This window comes from Poecilia formosa, unplaced genomic scaffold (assembly GCF_000485575.1).
Source record: "Poecilia formosa unplaced genomic scaffold, Poecilia_formosa-5.1.2 Scaffold2, whole genome shotgun sequence".
Lineage (NCBI taxonomy): Eukaryota > Metazoa > Chordata > Actinopteri > Cyprinodontiformes > Poeciliidae > Poecilia > Poecilia formosa.
In genome coordinates, this window is record NW_006799941.1 from 3,258,518 (window position 1) to 3,273,260 (window position 14,743).

Below are 14,743 nucleotides of genomic sequence, written 5' to 3' on the forward strand. Positions count from 1 at the left end.
CCAAAATCCCAGGAAACATGGCAGAAACCTGAGCAAAGACAACACAAAATATCTGACTTAAGTCATAAATTTAAGGTGGAATTTTACCAAATGCTAAGAAAGTTGATGTAACATCTCTTTCTTTACCATTACGCTGACACTTAGGAAATACAAAATAGTTTTGGTAATCGGTCGACTCGGATCAGGGAGGTTTAATCTGATTTGTTGTGTGTTTTCATGCAGACTGTGTGAATATTTGATTTTAACTGTATTTATCAATAGCTGACATGATGAAGGTTTCCACATCTGTAGATCATCACAAAGGACACTTTGTGTGCAGAAACAGCCTCGGTCTTTGTCTAGCAGGGACGTCGACTCCTGTGGGCTCAGATACATCTGGGCTGGAGCCTCCTGAAGCAGAAACATGCTTTGTGGTCTCGCAAATGTTTCCTCATTCAGATAATTCCCTCCAACTTTCTCCAGACTTGAAACTATCTTTGGCAGACATTCTCACGATGGTTCTCGTCCCTTGAATCCTGCAATAAAGTTTTCCATCAGGTTACTGCTTTGTTTACTTACACCGCAAACGGTTAACATACAGTCGGTCCTTGTGTCTGCGCAGTCTGTTACCTATTTGCTGTTCTACCATGCTGGGCAGATTACCATATTATGAGCAGTCAATGTGGTTTGTTTTATCCACAGATTAAAAAAAGAAAATCTCTTAAAGCCACAGCGAATGTCATGTCACCGTAGAGCAAAGATAGCATTCACTGCAGAGAGCAGCTTCCTATATAACATAAAGCACAGGATGGGCAGCTTATTTTAAGCAGCATATTTTCAGTACCACTTTTGTGAAACAATTAACAAAGCGAGGTGCTATTTTTATCTCTTAAAGGTCACTCTGATCCCATCATCATTCTTTTTTTTTTTTTTTTCATCCGTGTCAGCTGTGCAANGCAGCTTCCTATATAACATAAAGCACAGGATGGGCAGCTTATTTTAAGCAGCATATTTTCAGTACCACTTTTGTGAAACAATTAACAAAGCGAGGGTTAATTGGTCTCTCTGAAACTGCCCTCAGGACTGAGTGTGCACATGCATTTCTTTTTTCTTTCTTTTTTTTTTTTTTTTTCATCCGTGTCAGCTGTGCAAGGATTCGAGGAAGAGGAATCACTTGACAAAAGTGTTGTGAAGAAGGCAGAGACATATCTGGGTCAGAGTGTTTTATTTTCCTGAGACGTCTCCTGTCGGTTAAAGGTTATTTCCAGGTACATTTTGACAGCAACGTTAATTCAGGAAGTGAATATGCCTCTCGCTTACGGCTTGCCTTTGCACAGGATAAAACTGTGTGGCTATGAAAACAGATGATCAGATATGAAAGGGTTCTGTGGCGGTGAAGCAGTTGGGTGGTGGGTGATGAGATGGAGGAGGCTGCTTTCTTTGAAATCCAACTCTCACTTAGCCTCCCCACCACTCACCCCGTCTCTCCCTCCCAAAAAATTTCTCTGTGCACACGGCTCTCTGCATTGCCATAGTAACCTTCCTTTTAATCACAACAGAAACCTCATTTCCTGCTCCTGACAAAGAGACCTCATTGCCTGTAGAGTCTGCTTACAACAGCCATTTTTTTTTTCTTTAAAAGCCCTCCTCCTTCTTCTACAGGCTGAACCTATGGGCAGCCTCCCCTTTTTACCATTCATGTCCTTATAAGCACATACTCTCCCTTTTAATATTCTCTTTCTTTCTGGGAGAATCAAAAAAAAAATTTTGTCATAATTGGCCTTTTTTTTTATTTATTCATGTGAAGTTTGGATGCAGAACTACACCCTTTTGCATAATTTTCAGGGGATTTCACAAAGCAGTTTATCACTTTGAAGTCAAAGGAAAATGCAGAATAATAAAAACGCAAAATACTACCAGGTATGTTTGGTCTAGTTTTTTAGAGCAAATATTTTAGTACATTTAAAATAAGACAAGACAAGTAACGTTTCAGCAAGATATAGGAGCTTGTTTTTAGTGTTGAATATTAACATTTAAAAAGTACTGTTTCTACTGGCACGTTATTTCACTTATACCAAGACATTTTCCATGTTGCAAGGGAACTAGTACTTTATCATCAATACTAAGGAATTGTGTGTAAAAAAGCTTCCTTGCGCAAAAGTTACTTGTAAGTTAGTTTTTTCTTATTTGAAGTGTGCTAAAATGTTTACACCAGGAACTAGACCAAAAATACTTGGTAAGATTTTGTATTTTTGCGGTGGAAGAATCTGGACAGGACAGATAGTTGTGCACAAATCTGGTTGCTAACGAAACGTGGCAAGAAGATTGCCATTTGAAAAAAAAAAACAAAAAAGTAAGAAGTTGTTTGTTATTTGCAAGACATTTAGGAGTCTCAGGAAACGTGTGGAAAACAAAGAAGATAAAATGAAACTTTGTTCCATTTGTACAGATTACATAAAGGACACTGTGAACAAGTGAAACAAGGTGAGATTAACTTCAAATTTAACTTCCTGGTCTAAACGCTAAGCCCTGTGTATAGCAAAAAAGCTAACGCCATATGTGAAACATGGTGGTGGCATAATCATACTGTGGAAATGCTTTTTATTCACAAAAACAGGCAAGACGGAAGCAAAATCCAGACCAATCCTGGAGGGGATGTAGTAATGGTAGAGCTTAATTTTCTGGCAGAAAGATCCTAAGCATACAGCCAGAAGTCTTAGAATAACCCATTCAAAGTCTAAACCAATATCTAACTGAGAATCTGTGGCAACAGTTCAACGTTGCTGCTCAGAGGGCGTCTCCATTAATACTTTTGCAATCCTTGCTGATTCCCGTGATCTTATCTCCAAGAACACCTACACGTCCAACTGTGCAAGATGCAACATGCAAACACATGCCGAGCTTCCACAAACTGATAGCTTCACTCCCTTCAATGGACCACAGCGTCATCCTCTACTTTCAGCTTCCCAGCAGTTCTGCTCGGTCTGATTTAAACTTTTAGAGCAACTTGCATTCAAGCATATATCAGTAAGCTGTTTAAGTTCTTCTATGTACGACCAGCAGGGTTATCTACTTCCTGCCTCAGGCTTTGTTCTGCTTTGGGGGAATGAACAACAGCATGTCAAGTCGTAAAATGGCTTGTTCCCATTTATCTCTGACAAAACTCTTATCAGGACCCAGAAAAGCTCCCCTTGTCCTCAGTCTCTGCTCAGTCCTCCTCCTCATATCAGCCTGTCTCCCTGTCCTGTTTGTTTATTTTGGATCATTGCCAGGTATTTCCCCACTCAGAGAGCCTGAACTCACATTTTGCTCCCTCCCATTAAAGTAGGCCACACCTCCCCCCAGCAGAGTCACTCGCACTCCCCATCTTCTCTCCCTCCCACGAAGGTTGCTAAGCAATCACCCACCATGAGAGCTGGTGCGTTTGGTAGCCATTTAAATCCTTTAATATATTTTCAAACGCTGCTGTGAAAGCAAGGGCGTTTCCTTCATCTTTCTTGGATCAGTCCATCTCTGGATTAAAGGATTCACACTGCCACACATTTTACATTCAGACATCAGAGACAAAAGGCGGTTCTGGACATTTATAGTCCGGGTCCATCTTTAGGTAGTTCCACTTTGGACCACAGGGTGGCAGCACTGGCCGTTTCTCCGCCACACAGCCTGCAAGACATTTTCACTGCTGTTGCTAAGCAATCCTTACTATCATGCATTACCTGTGAAACAGTTTTCTGTATTTTTACAGATGTCCCTGACACCATCTTGTTTTTGTCATCACCATTTTGAAAAATGCCCCAGTTTCCATTAGGCAAGCTAAACAGAATTATGCAGAATCTGCTTTTTATTCAAAAATAGAAAAAAAGGCTTTTTGGGTTCCTTGCGAATGATTGTGAGTGAGTCCTGCATGTTTCTGTTGGGTGGGTGATTGAAATGCGGTCTGTGGTGGTTAAATATTAGCCATGTGCTGTTTCAGTTGGCTCCATCTCATCATGCAGGAGGCAGGAAATGTGCTCTTGAGTGATTAGGCCTGCAGCCTCTCTGCTTCCACTTTACAAGCAGTTAGAGGGATCTGTGTGCTCTTTGATTTGATACGCCGCTCAGCGTCTTGTTCCGAGATGTTACACTGACCATTTTCCTGTTTTAGGCTTCATCCCTGCTGATCTCTTGCTATTTATTTTAATCACCCAACTGTTTCGTCCTTTTCACTTTCCGAATCCCTGCCCCCCTCCTCAGGTCCCCGCGTGTGTGAGTCCCTCATCTGAGCTTTGGTTGCTGTGCAGATGGCTCTTTGTTGGTTCTTTACAATAGGTCTAAGGTCAGAGTGCCTCCTACCATCCACTCACTTAGACTTCTTCACTCCAGCTGACTCGTGGCTTTATTGTAAAGCTCATTTAAGCAGATATACTGTAGACTGTCATCGCTGCGCATGTGAAAAACGGTTGAGTTTCTGCACTGGATGAGGAGGAAGTTGTCAAACCGCAGATGTAGTGAAAAGATAGCCCGGTCATCTCAAGTTGTGAACCTGTTTCAGTTTCTAGTTTTTCACGTGTGAGCTACTTTTCAAGTTGTTTATTGTCTTTTATTTTCTTTTTTTCTTTTTTTTTTAAAAAAAAGCTTGTTTTAATGTGTCAGCGGCAGCGAAGCTTTTTTTTTTTTTTTACAGCGTCTCTGAAGGCGAACAGACTCAGGAAAATCAGCCAGATCAACCGGAGAAATAGAAATGCAAATCTGCCATCTGCCATCTGCTCTGCGATCCCAAACCACCCCTTCTTCATCATTCGGCATCTAATGTAACATTTACACTTTGCTCAACCTCTGAGATTTATTCAAAGGGCAGCGTGTGGCTTGGTTGTTTAAAATGACAGGCAGGGATCCAGTGTGGCAGATTCAAATGAAAAGCATCCATTTTGTCATTCAAATCAAGAAAACAAAAACAAAAAGCATGATAATCTTTGAAAGGTTCTGCCATATGTAGTAATGTCCGCAGAAGCATGTAGCCTTAGCGCCAGCCTGCATTTAGTCTTTGAGGGATTAAGAGTTTTCGCATGTGCTAAGTAAAAACTTCTGGGCACCAGGAGGCTGAGACTCTTGGAGGCAGCTTGCAGCAGGAGAGAGCAGGTAGAGTGAAGGAAAGGCGGGAAACCAGAAGGAGGAGGAGCACTTCTTGCAAAGCTGTAGGAATTACTGGAAATTTCCACTTTCCTCTGGCAAGACAGTTACATGGGTGGAGCTAAGAGGTGAAATAAATAAGGTAGCAGAGCTCAAGTTTAGCTCAAGTCGTGTGCTCTCGAAGGAAACCAACCTAGTTACTGCTCACACCCTCAGCCTCTAACGCAGGGGGGGCAGGGATCCATTAAATATCCATATCCTTATGCTTGTTCTCATGAAATAAAATATCCAATCTATTGTTTTGTTTTTTTTCTTGAGGTTAAATTTGTGCAGATGTATTTGGAGATGCTCGTGGGCAGAACCTTTGTCATGAGTTAAGCGCTAACCTCATGTGTTTGCTGTTAGAAGTCTTGATGTTGCTTCATACCTGAATACCTCAGGCGACCCTTTTCCCATCGGCTTCTTCTGGCAACTCCACACCCCTCAGCAAGCTGGGAAATGTAGTCCCTAAGGCGCAAACTACAGCTTCTCTTTGTTCAATCAGATGTTATAATAAAGCTCATGAAGCAACATTTCACCTTGTGTACTCGCATCCTGTCCACATCTAAAAGAAAAAAGGAGTCAGTTGATTAGTACCTATAAAATGAGTGACTTTGAGCTGTCTTGAATTGATACCAAATAGCCCTCCCTAAGAGAGTGTGCAGAGATCAAGAGGCAGCTATATTCTGATGTTTCCTCAGACCAGAGTAAAAGAACCCTGCAGGGAAATGTCAAAACCAAAGAGGACGAAAGAGGACCCAGAGACAAAATGTCTGAATCTTTCAGCAATAATGTAAACAAACTGCACTGTTTGTTTACAACATGGTATTTGCATGCACAAATACCGTGTTATATTTTATCTTTCAAATAGCTAAAACCAAAATATGGTAAAAACATTTATTGTAGTGAATAAAAATGTTAGATCACTGTGATATTTAGTTGAAAGTGCATCATTCCATTAACAACAGAAATTAAAGTCGATTCTGCGAATTATATGCAAATGTGCAATTTAACCATTATCCACTAGGAATTTAAAAAAGCAATGAAATTTGCTAGTTTTGTATGCAGTTACAGGGCCTGATGCTATTAACATAGCAAGCTAATAGCATCTCTCTCAACACGTTTAAGACAAAATAATGTGCAGTAATACGTTTTTTTTTTCACTTAAGACAAACCAGTGCAATATATTTTTTATTGCATTTTTCTACTTTTCATACTACTAATTCAATTTAAAAATATAGAAAGTCTGCGGTACAACTAATTATATGTTAGTGCTGCTATTGCAATGTGCCAAATGTGCAGCAGTCATATTTGAATTTGAGGTTGATGTTTACCTTGAAGCCAAAACCTGATGTAAGAATAACGTCACACCCAATGTATTTGTGCTCCAGTTTAAAGTAGGAAAATTATTGGGATTAGCCAACTGTAGTGCTTAGCAAGCAGAATCATTACCGTTAACAACTTAAGTGGATTAACCACATATTTCTCTGCATTGTATTCATTCAGACACTGCAGAAACATTTTCACTAAAATATTCTTAAAGTATGCAACAAATCTGATATAGAAACAATCAGAAATGCAAATAAACAATTTGCTTCTGATGTTTTCACCACGTTTTTCTTTCATTAAGTCATGCTGGATTTTGAGGTTGGCTATGAGCTGAGATTTATGTTCTAGTTGCAAGTAATCACAGAAAACTGATAGGACATGCTAGTATTCCTTGACCAGAGTACTATTGTTACTAATATACATTAGCTACGAATTTTCATGTGTTGTAAGTTTAAAACTCTAGAAACAAGTTTGCATACAGATGTTATGTCGTACTTTGTATTTGTCTACTATATTAATGAGAAACAATCAGTTGTGTGCAACAGTCGCTAAAAATGAAATGTAGATGTTGTGCTTCCTTTTGTTTTTGAGGATTGTCGCACCAAGCCAAACTATGTTCCAGCAGCAAGTTGGAAAACCAGTGGGATTCTTAAAAGTGTTGCGCTTAGTGGCTTAGCTAACCATTGTTAACGACACTATCTAATAATTATGCATTTCTCAGCAGGTTGTATATTCAAAAACCAAGATTTTTATCTGCAGGAGTAACATTGAATTTTGAAAATGGAGGTGATAATTAGTCGTTCTTACTCTGAACTCTTCCTTCAGAAGGTGTTTTCAGGTTTTCTCTTTTTAAAGCTGAGAATGTTGATGTCTTGAGTACAACTGCGTTGCACCATAAAGCCTGACTTTCAGACTGGAATATTCATCTTAAGGAGGCATTGTAGTTGACTTTTTTGACTCGGAACTTGGAAAATGTGACGTCCAGGAACACATAAGATCATAGGAGGAGTAACATCCCTGCAGGTTCTATTGGTCGATACGGCGCACGTAAAGGTCTCTGCTTGCAGTATGTTTCCTTCGTCATCGGTGAAGGGTTTTCTTAATTTTGCCCATTACAGACGAGCACCGTCACAAACTTTCCTCTTTACTGTATGCATGACTTAAAGTGCCCCATTGTGAAGTTAATATTATGTTGCATGAGCCAACGAAAGGCAACCAGACCTCGCAGGACACTGCTGTTCAAAACAAAAGAGCTCAGTGTGCCCCTACTAGTTCCTCCAATTATCGGGACCCCTCCCCCGCTTAGTTCTGACCTTTGCTCTTTGTTGGGCCCCATTTTGCTCTTCCCCTGAACACTGACATTCCGCGAGTGAGGTCAGGTCTTTGTGCCCAAGAAAATTAAGGTGAAATTAACCTGCTTGTACTTCACATCTTTTCTCCTAAAGTCCCTGAACCCAGCAGGTAGGAGCCCTGTGCACTAAAAAAGTTTTTCCTTGGTTGGCTTCAAGTGACTGCTACTGCACAATATTCCATTTTTTTTTTAAAAAACAGAAGTCACTGGGAACACAATGGGGCTTTTCTTTAAATGACTTTTACTTTCTGTGCTCTTACAGCTTTCAGTAGCTTAAATAAAGTTTTTTTTATTCCTGGGAGTGGAAAGTGTGGTAAACAGAGTGGCTGGCAGAAAGAGAGGCAGGGAGTGAAACTTACCACATCACATCTCTTTTCCACCTTTTTTACCCTGACATTTGCTGCTTCTCCTACCTGCTGAATGAACGAGGATCTCACAAGTTTGTGTTTGTTGGATTTTAGGTAGTCAAATGAAGCATGAAAAAAATAGACAGGAAATGATCTCACAAACAACCTCCTTCTCTTTGATTGCTCTTATTTTCCATTTGCAGAGAAAGTGACTAATGCTCTCTGCTAAGCCTGCTGCACTGTTCCACCAACGGGTTTCCAGCAGGGACTGCTGTTCTTGTGATTTCTGTGGTGTTTCAACTTTCTGGAGCAAGTGATACTTGCGCATGTTGTTGCTCATGAACGTTTTTATTTGTCGTTTCAGGTGGACAGGTTTTTGAGGCTGAGATGATAATTCATCACTGTCTTTTTCCGTATTTAATGTGACACTTAGCTTTTACAAGTCAACCGAAAGCCAAACAAATTTCTCTCCAGGGGAAAAAATATAACAATTTTAAAAATAGGTAACATTTGTTCAGGCTACCTTGAAGAGATTTTCCAAATATATTCGTTTGTGAGTGTCTGTGGTCCACGTTCCTTTTCAGGTGACCTCTGAGGTTTACTTTTAGACTTCAACTCTCTGTTTCCAAAATGTTACTTTTTTTCTTTCTTTCTACCAAAGTCATTCCTTTGTGGCTCACTTTGAAGCTGATAAACAAAATCCCACAAATATCTGAAGGTCTGGTTTACCTGTTTATGATTTCCTCTTTCTTGACTATTTTTGTCTGATGAAATTATCCCCAAAGCATCATGCTGCTACCTCCTTGTTTCAATGTGAGCAAAGTGTTCATTCTGAAAGTGAAAAGTTCTGTTTTTTTCTGTTAACTATGGCCCAAAACGTCCGGAATATATTTATCTATTCAGAGCATAAAACATTCTCCTTTAAGGTTCTGGGAGGTCTTAGGATGTTTTTTTATTCCAAAGAAAATGCTTCTGTTTTCCCACCTTCCTACATCCAGAAACATGGAGAACACAGCAGATTACTGCCACACACAACCACGACTAGTAAAAAAACTATCCAGCTTCTTCAGTGCTACTTTCCATCTTGTATGTTCATTAACTTTAGAAAAACACCCAGTGTTGTAGCTGTGCTTTTGTATTTTTCCCAAATAGTTTTCATTGTTCATTGGTGCGTGTCAATACGTGATTGTCTAAAATTATTTTTAGTCTTCCCCTGCCTGATACTTTTGTACAATGAGATTATTTTTGCACTTCATGCAACCACATCACCAACCATGGCTTCAGCTAAATCATGCAAATGTCAGCAAGTTCCTGTTAACACAGCTGAACTTCAGGTTCTTTAGATTCTCTATAATTGATGGCATAGGAGAGTAAAACTTTTAATATGTGCACATTTTTACAACCAGATCATTGCAGGTTTTTATTCCTTACTTTACCCTATAATAAGTTTGTTTTTCAGTTGAACTATAAATGGATGTTAGTCATGTTAGAGTGGAAATGTTTTGGAAAATATTTGTCATGCTTTGATTTTTAAAGAGGTGTGGTTACACTTAGAGAGCAACAATATATTTGAATTAAAATATATTAATTGTGTCACCACGGTTCAACAACCAGAGGAACATATTCAGCATGAAATGCCAACATAAAGAAGAAGATAAACTGTTGAAAAAACAGCTTTTGCTCTGAACCCAACCCTTTGATCTCTATGGGTAATTACACTCCTCGTAATTATATTCCAGCTGAATGTGGGGTGAATGACAGCACAAGGCCTGGAGGCTTCTTCGGAGTCTGTAAGACCTTAACATTTCCAACATAACGAGATTAAAGCTGAAACAGAGAGCATTTGATTTCTCAAAGCTTTAAAAGTGGAGAGCCAAAAAAAATGGAAAATAGTATCAACGTAGCCAGCTTGAATGTGCTCAGGCAAGTCCGGGACGTTTTTAGGATCGCTTAAAACAAAAAGTTAAACTGTGTCATAGGTGGAGTGCTCTAAATGTTTTAGACGAAGAACCAGAATGGGTGGAGAATAAATTGTTGCAATGATGACCGAGTGGTAAAAGTTACTTAGTCGAAAATGACAGGCGGTTAAGTGGAACAGTAACAGGAGTGGCAAATGTTCAAGGTGAAATAATTTTGCTGAAGATGATAAAGGGAACTGAAAAACGCTGTCTAGTGCATCAACATCATCAGATGCAACTCTCGTTTTCTCAAGTTACAACCACAGACTTCAGTTTATTTTTCATTAAATAACATTAAATAAGTAGAGCATTACTGTTAAGTGAGAGAAAGATGATCTTTGGATTTCACCAATTTTTTTAACCAATAAATTCTGTAAAGTGTAGCGTGCATGTGCACTCACCTTGTTGCCTTATTAGAGAAAAGCATTCCCACAACATGATGCTGCCAACGCCATGTTTAACAGTGGGGATTGTGTGTTCACAGAGCCAGTGTTTGTTGTCAAAGGATTTTTGTGTGAAAGCCTAAAGGTTCGCTTGTTCTGAAAACAACATATTCTCCCACATCTTTGCCAAGTTCTTTACATGCCTTAAACAGAGCTTATTGTGGCTTCTTTCAACAATGACTCTCTTGTTTTATGGCGTGGACAGCCAATAGGTGTCATGTCAACAGATTTCCCTACCTGAGCAGTAAATCTTTGAAGCTTCTCAAAAGGAAACCAATAATCACCTAGCCTGTCATTTAAAATGGATCCCCATTTCTTGGCAGTTTTGCAATCATGTGATACTCTTGGTGGATCAAACCTTCACGTTTGTGTTGATTTACCACATGAAATTCTTAGAGCGTGTTTAGATTTGTGGCTGAATTACTATGCAATAGTCCTTCGTGCAAAATCTTCTTGCCAAATAAACATACTTGCTTTTTGCCCGCTTTCAAATCAGTGGAAAACTACACAACATTGAAAGATGAAGTAAGGACTGTCCCTAGTAAGCTCACAAATAGGATTGTTCATTAATTATTTCAGCCTGTATTTTATTTTTTTTAAAAAAAGATCTTACTGATATTCATTCCAAGTGATATTTATGCAGCAACATGCTTTAACAGTTTCTAAATACAGATAACAGCAATTTATTGCCCAAGTTAATGGACTAAGGGGATGCTAAATAATGTAACACTTTTTTTTTAGAAACGGATGTTTATCTCCCAGGTTGTGCAGAAATTATGTTGCCCACTAATTTGCAGTGTAGTAAATTAAAGATATAGAAATTGTGCTAATTACTTTGGCAGGAGCAATAGTCAGGTTTTGCAAAGAGTATAAGCACACTTAATCTGGTGCACATTTGAAGAGTTAAATATGGAAAGGAGGAGTGGCCGCCTGCTATTTTGTGTGTAATTTGACACCTTATTTCTGCAGAACAGACCGCTTAGACAAAAGATGTTGCCTCTGGCCATGTGGTAGGGATACTTGTAACAATCTATTCACTTAAAACAAACAGGTAAAAGATCATTTGAGTGTCATAACTTTAATAACTGTTGACTCCAGTCTTTTGTTCGCATTTAAACTGGAAAACACTAATCATTTTTATATGTTTAGTTAAAGAATATACAACAGCGCTTTAAAAAGAATTGGCCAATCAGTGACATGATATTCGGAAGGCGGACCTCATAGTTGTGATCGACATGAAACTCAACCAATCGCTGACCGCAGCGGTCGACTTCAACCAATCAGGTGGCAGATCGAGCTGTAGCGTCCAACGAGAGTGGATTTTCAACGAGCCCGAGAGAAAAGCGGAGAAGGGAAGACATCATTTCTCTCTCAGTGTCTTTGGGGCTAAGCACTCGACGGCAACAAGACCGAGGAAAAAAAATCTTTCTCAACAGGATTATATTTATATAAAATAAATCACAAAAACTAGCCATGGCCGATACAGCTGTTGATACAACCGCCACCACAGAGGTTACAGCCAAGGTGCGTCTTATTCAGTTTCAATCTCTTCGAAGTGTCGTGTATATAAAAAAAAGATTTAGCTAACTTTTTTTTAAGCTCGTAACAGTTTTACTGAATCAGACTGGACAGGTTGTATAAAACGTGAGTGCTAAAATTACTTGATTTAACTCGAGGAACTACTTAACGAAATGTGCATTTCCTAAATTACTGCCTTAAAATAAAAAAATTTCGACGTCGTTCTTTGATGGAGGTAATTTCTTGTCGATGTTCTGTTATGAAAACCTGTTGTGTGTTTAAGATTTAAATTTTTTAAAAAAATGCGCAAATGTGGTCCGCTTCGAGGAGACAAAGCGGCTGAAACGGTGCAGCTGGTGAAGCGGAGCTGCTGTGGGCGGGAAGCCGAAGCGCGTTCACATTGCGCGGCATGGGGACCGAAACGCTTTCTTTTCTAAACAGTTATCCACCGTGCGCCATCTGTATGCTTCAAACTGTTTTTTTTTTGTTTTGTTTTTTTTTTATATATATATATAATCTTATTTTATAGTTGTGGTTGTCGAAAGAAGATTGTGTTTGGACGAGAAAGAAGATTGTGTTTGAGCGAGTGTACTTTACGTGAGTGAGCGCTGACTCGGTGCTTTTATTTTGTAGGAGCTGAAAGAGAAGAAAGAAGCAGAAACAGCGGAGGAGGAGAAGTCGACCGAGAGCGGGGACGCACCTGCCAATGGCACCGTGAGTCTGAGACACAAACCCCGCCGCATGGCCTTTTGTCTTAGCGCCCTTCGTCGTGCAGGTGTCGCTGCTCGCCCGGCTCCCCCTCCTGCTCAGCTGCTCCCTCCGCTCCAGGCTTTGTTTGGGTTGTGAAATGGCACAGATGTTACAGCTAGCAACCCCTTTTTTTTAGACGTCTCCGTTGGCCTCTCTAGCCTGTGGTTTCTCACAGCTTGGTAGTTAATCCTCTGGGGAGGTAACAAGACCTCCACTCACTTCCCCTTGTTTTTTTGTTTTTAAGTGACCCCCAAAGGAGATTGCATTTGCTAGGTTGGGATCTGTTTTAATTCCATTTTTAAACAAGTTAAAATTGTTTTATTTATTTATTTTTGCAGAATGGTGCTGAGCACAGTGACAAAAAGGAAGAAACTACAGAGGAGGAGCAGAAGAATGGAGCTGGTATGTTGCACTTTTAAAAAATAAGTAAATAAATCAGATTTTAAATGCTTACATGTTTCCTCTGATCTCTTTTGCCCTTGATGCATGAATTCCGATTAGGTGTTCACCCCGAGCAAGCGCTTACCTGGATATAGGTCGTAAAGGGTGTAATTTATGATGTGACACCCCTGTCTTTGCAGAAGATGCGGAGGCGGCGCCCCCTGCTGAGGAAACCGATGCACAGCCGGTGAAGCGTGCAGCCGAAGAGGAGGAGGTGAGTTGACATGAGGCTGAATTGTAATTGCTCTGAGTAATATGGTGATTTGTGCAGCTTTGATTATCTCCTAAATCTGTTTTTTTCTCCTTTCAGGACAAAGCTGAGACAAAAAAGCAGAAGACAGAGGAGAATGGCGACTCAAAAGAAGCAGACGTGGAGGCCTAAGTCTTTACCCTGCTACTTGTTTGCAGCACTGTCCTACCAGTCTGGTCAACATTGCTTCATAGAGCTTGTGCTTTGTATGTTTTCGATAGAGATTTTCCTTTCGGTTGCTCCCATATTTTCACATTGCACTGGAGTCTTTGAGATGTAGTGGCCCTGCATACTTCTTTTTTATGAAATGTTATTTATTGGTCTTGAAAATGAGCTTTTTTTTCTACTTGTTCAAGTCGGGCCACGCCATAAGATCAGTTTTTTTTTCATTTCCTGACGTTTCACATCAGTCTATGTTAGAAGCACAATCTCTATGCAAGTGTTGACCAGGTGATTCATACATACAGGCAGCTGCTCACCCTCAAGGCTCATGTTGACCTCTCAGATACACTTAAAAGGACCAAAGATAAGTTTTAAGCAGGGGATAATAGACAGTTGTTGGCATTATTAGTCGAGGTGTCAATTTTTGTGTTAAGCTGCTACTTAATTCCTGCCTGCCCTGTTAACATAACAGATGGTGCAAATGAGTAAAGGGGCTGTCTCTTACACCTCTGCTGATTGTGTAACCATTTTCTTTCCTGTGGAGGCAGGAGTTTGCAATGTTAATTAACCCCTCTTAAATCTTAAGGCTTTGGTCATTTGTTCTGTATGCATTCCACGCAAGTTTGTACCATTTATACTTTTTTTTTCTTGCATTTTCAACGAGTTTTATGTTATGGTTGAGTAGCCCACTTCTGTGTAGACCGCCTTTTTCATAACCAGAATGGCATTTGGTTACTTCAGCCACTGCTTTGTATATTCTGATTAAGAAATAAATTTGTCTTTTTATTTGTGTGTCTGTCCTATTTCTATGCTAACAGATCAGTTTTCTGAAATTGATTTTTTTTTTCTGTAACTGGTGATGTCATTTGACCCACTTTTTTTTTTTTTCTTTAACATGGAAAATGGCTGGCAGGAAGCGGCAGGGATAATTTCCCTCACTTGGTAATGGAACAGAAAGCAGGCAATCAATAGCTTTCTGTTAAGCTATGGCTCCCCCTGGTGGTGTACTTTAGAACTTCAGCTTCCAGTCAACACGTATCCACGATCCCCATCGATTTATCCCTGCT

At 39.7% G+C, this 14,743-nt stretch overlaps 1 protein-coding gene and 1 long non-coding RNA gene across 2 annotated transcripts; one reads left to right on the forward strand and one right to left on the reverse strand.

Moving 5' to 3' along the window:
- Positions 1 to 3,479: 3,479 nt before the first annotated feature.
- Positions 3,480 to 6,039, reverse strand: LOC107836016 (uncharacterized). Its single transcript, XR_001661867.1, has 2 exons — positions 5,516 to 6,039; positions 3,480 to 3,642 (listed from the first exon to the last, which is right to left on the reverse strand). It is a non-coding gene; the product is annotated as an uncharacterized LOC107836016 (long non-coding RNA).
- A 5,850-nt stretch (positions 6,040 to 11,889) lies between these two features.
- LOC103136492 (prothymosin alpha-A) lies at positions 11,890 to 14,462 on the forward strand. The gene is made up of 5 exons (XM_007549770.2): positions 11,890 to 12,079; positions 12,707 to 12,787; positions 13,162 to 13,225; positions 13,405 to 13,478; positions 13,575 to 14,462. Exons 1-5 carry the CDS (start codon positions 12,029 to 12,031, stop codon positions 13,644 to 13,646), a joined length of 342 nt encoding a protein of 113 aa, XP_007549832.1. The 5' UTR covers positions 11,890 to 12,028; the 3' UTR covers positions 13,647 to 14,462.
- The last annotated feature ends 281 nt before the right edge of the window (positions 14,463 to 14,743 follow it).

Coding starts and splice junctions, on each gene's coding strand:
- LOC103136492 (XM_007549770.2), top strand. CDS start 12,029: ATGGCCGATACAGCTGTTGATACAACCGCCACCACAGAGGTTACAGCC. Junction 12,080..12,706: donor CCACAGAGGTTACAGCCAAG/GTGCGTCTTATT, acceptor TTTATTTTGTAG/GAGCTGAAAGAGAAGAAAGA. Junction 13,479..13,574: donor GTGCAGCCGAAGAGGAGGAG/GTGAGTTGACAT, acceptor TTCTCCTTTCAG/GACAAAGCTGAGACAAAAAA.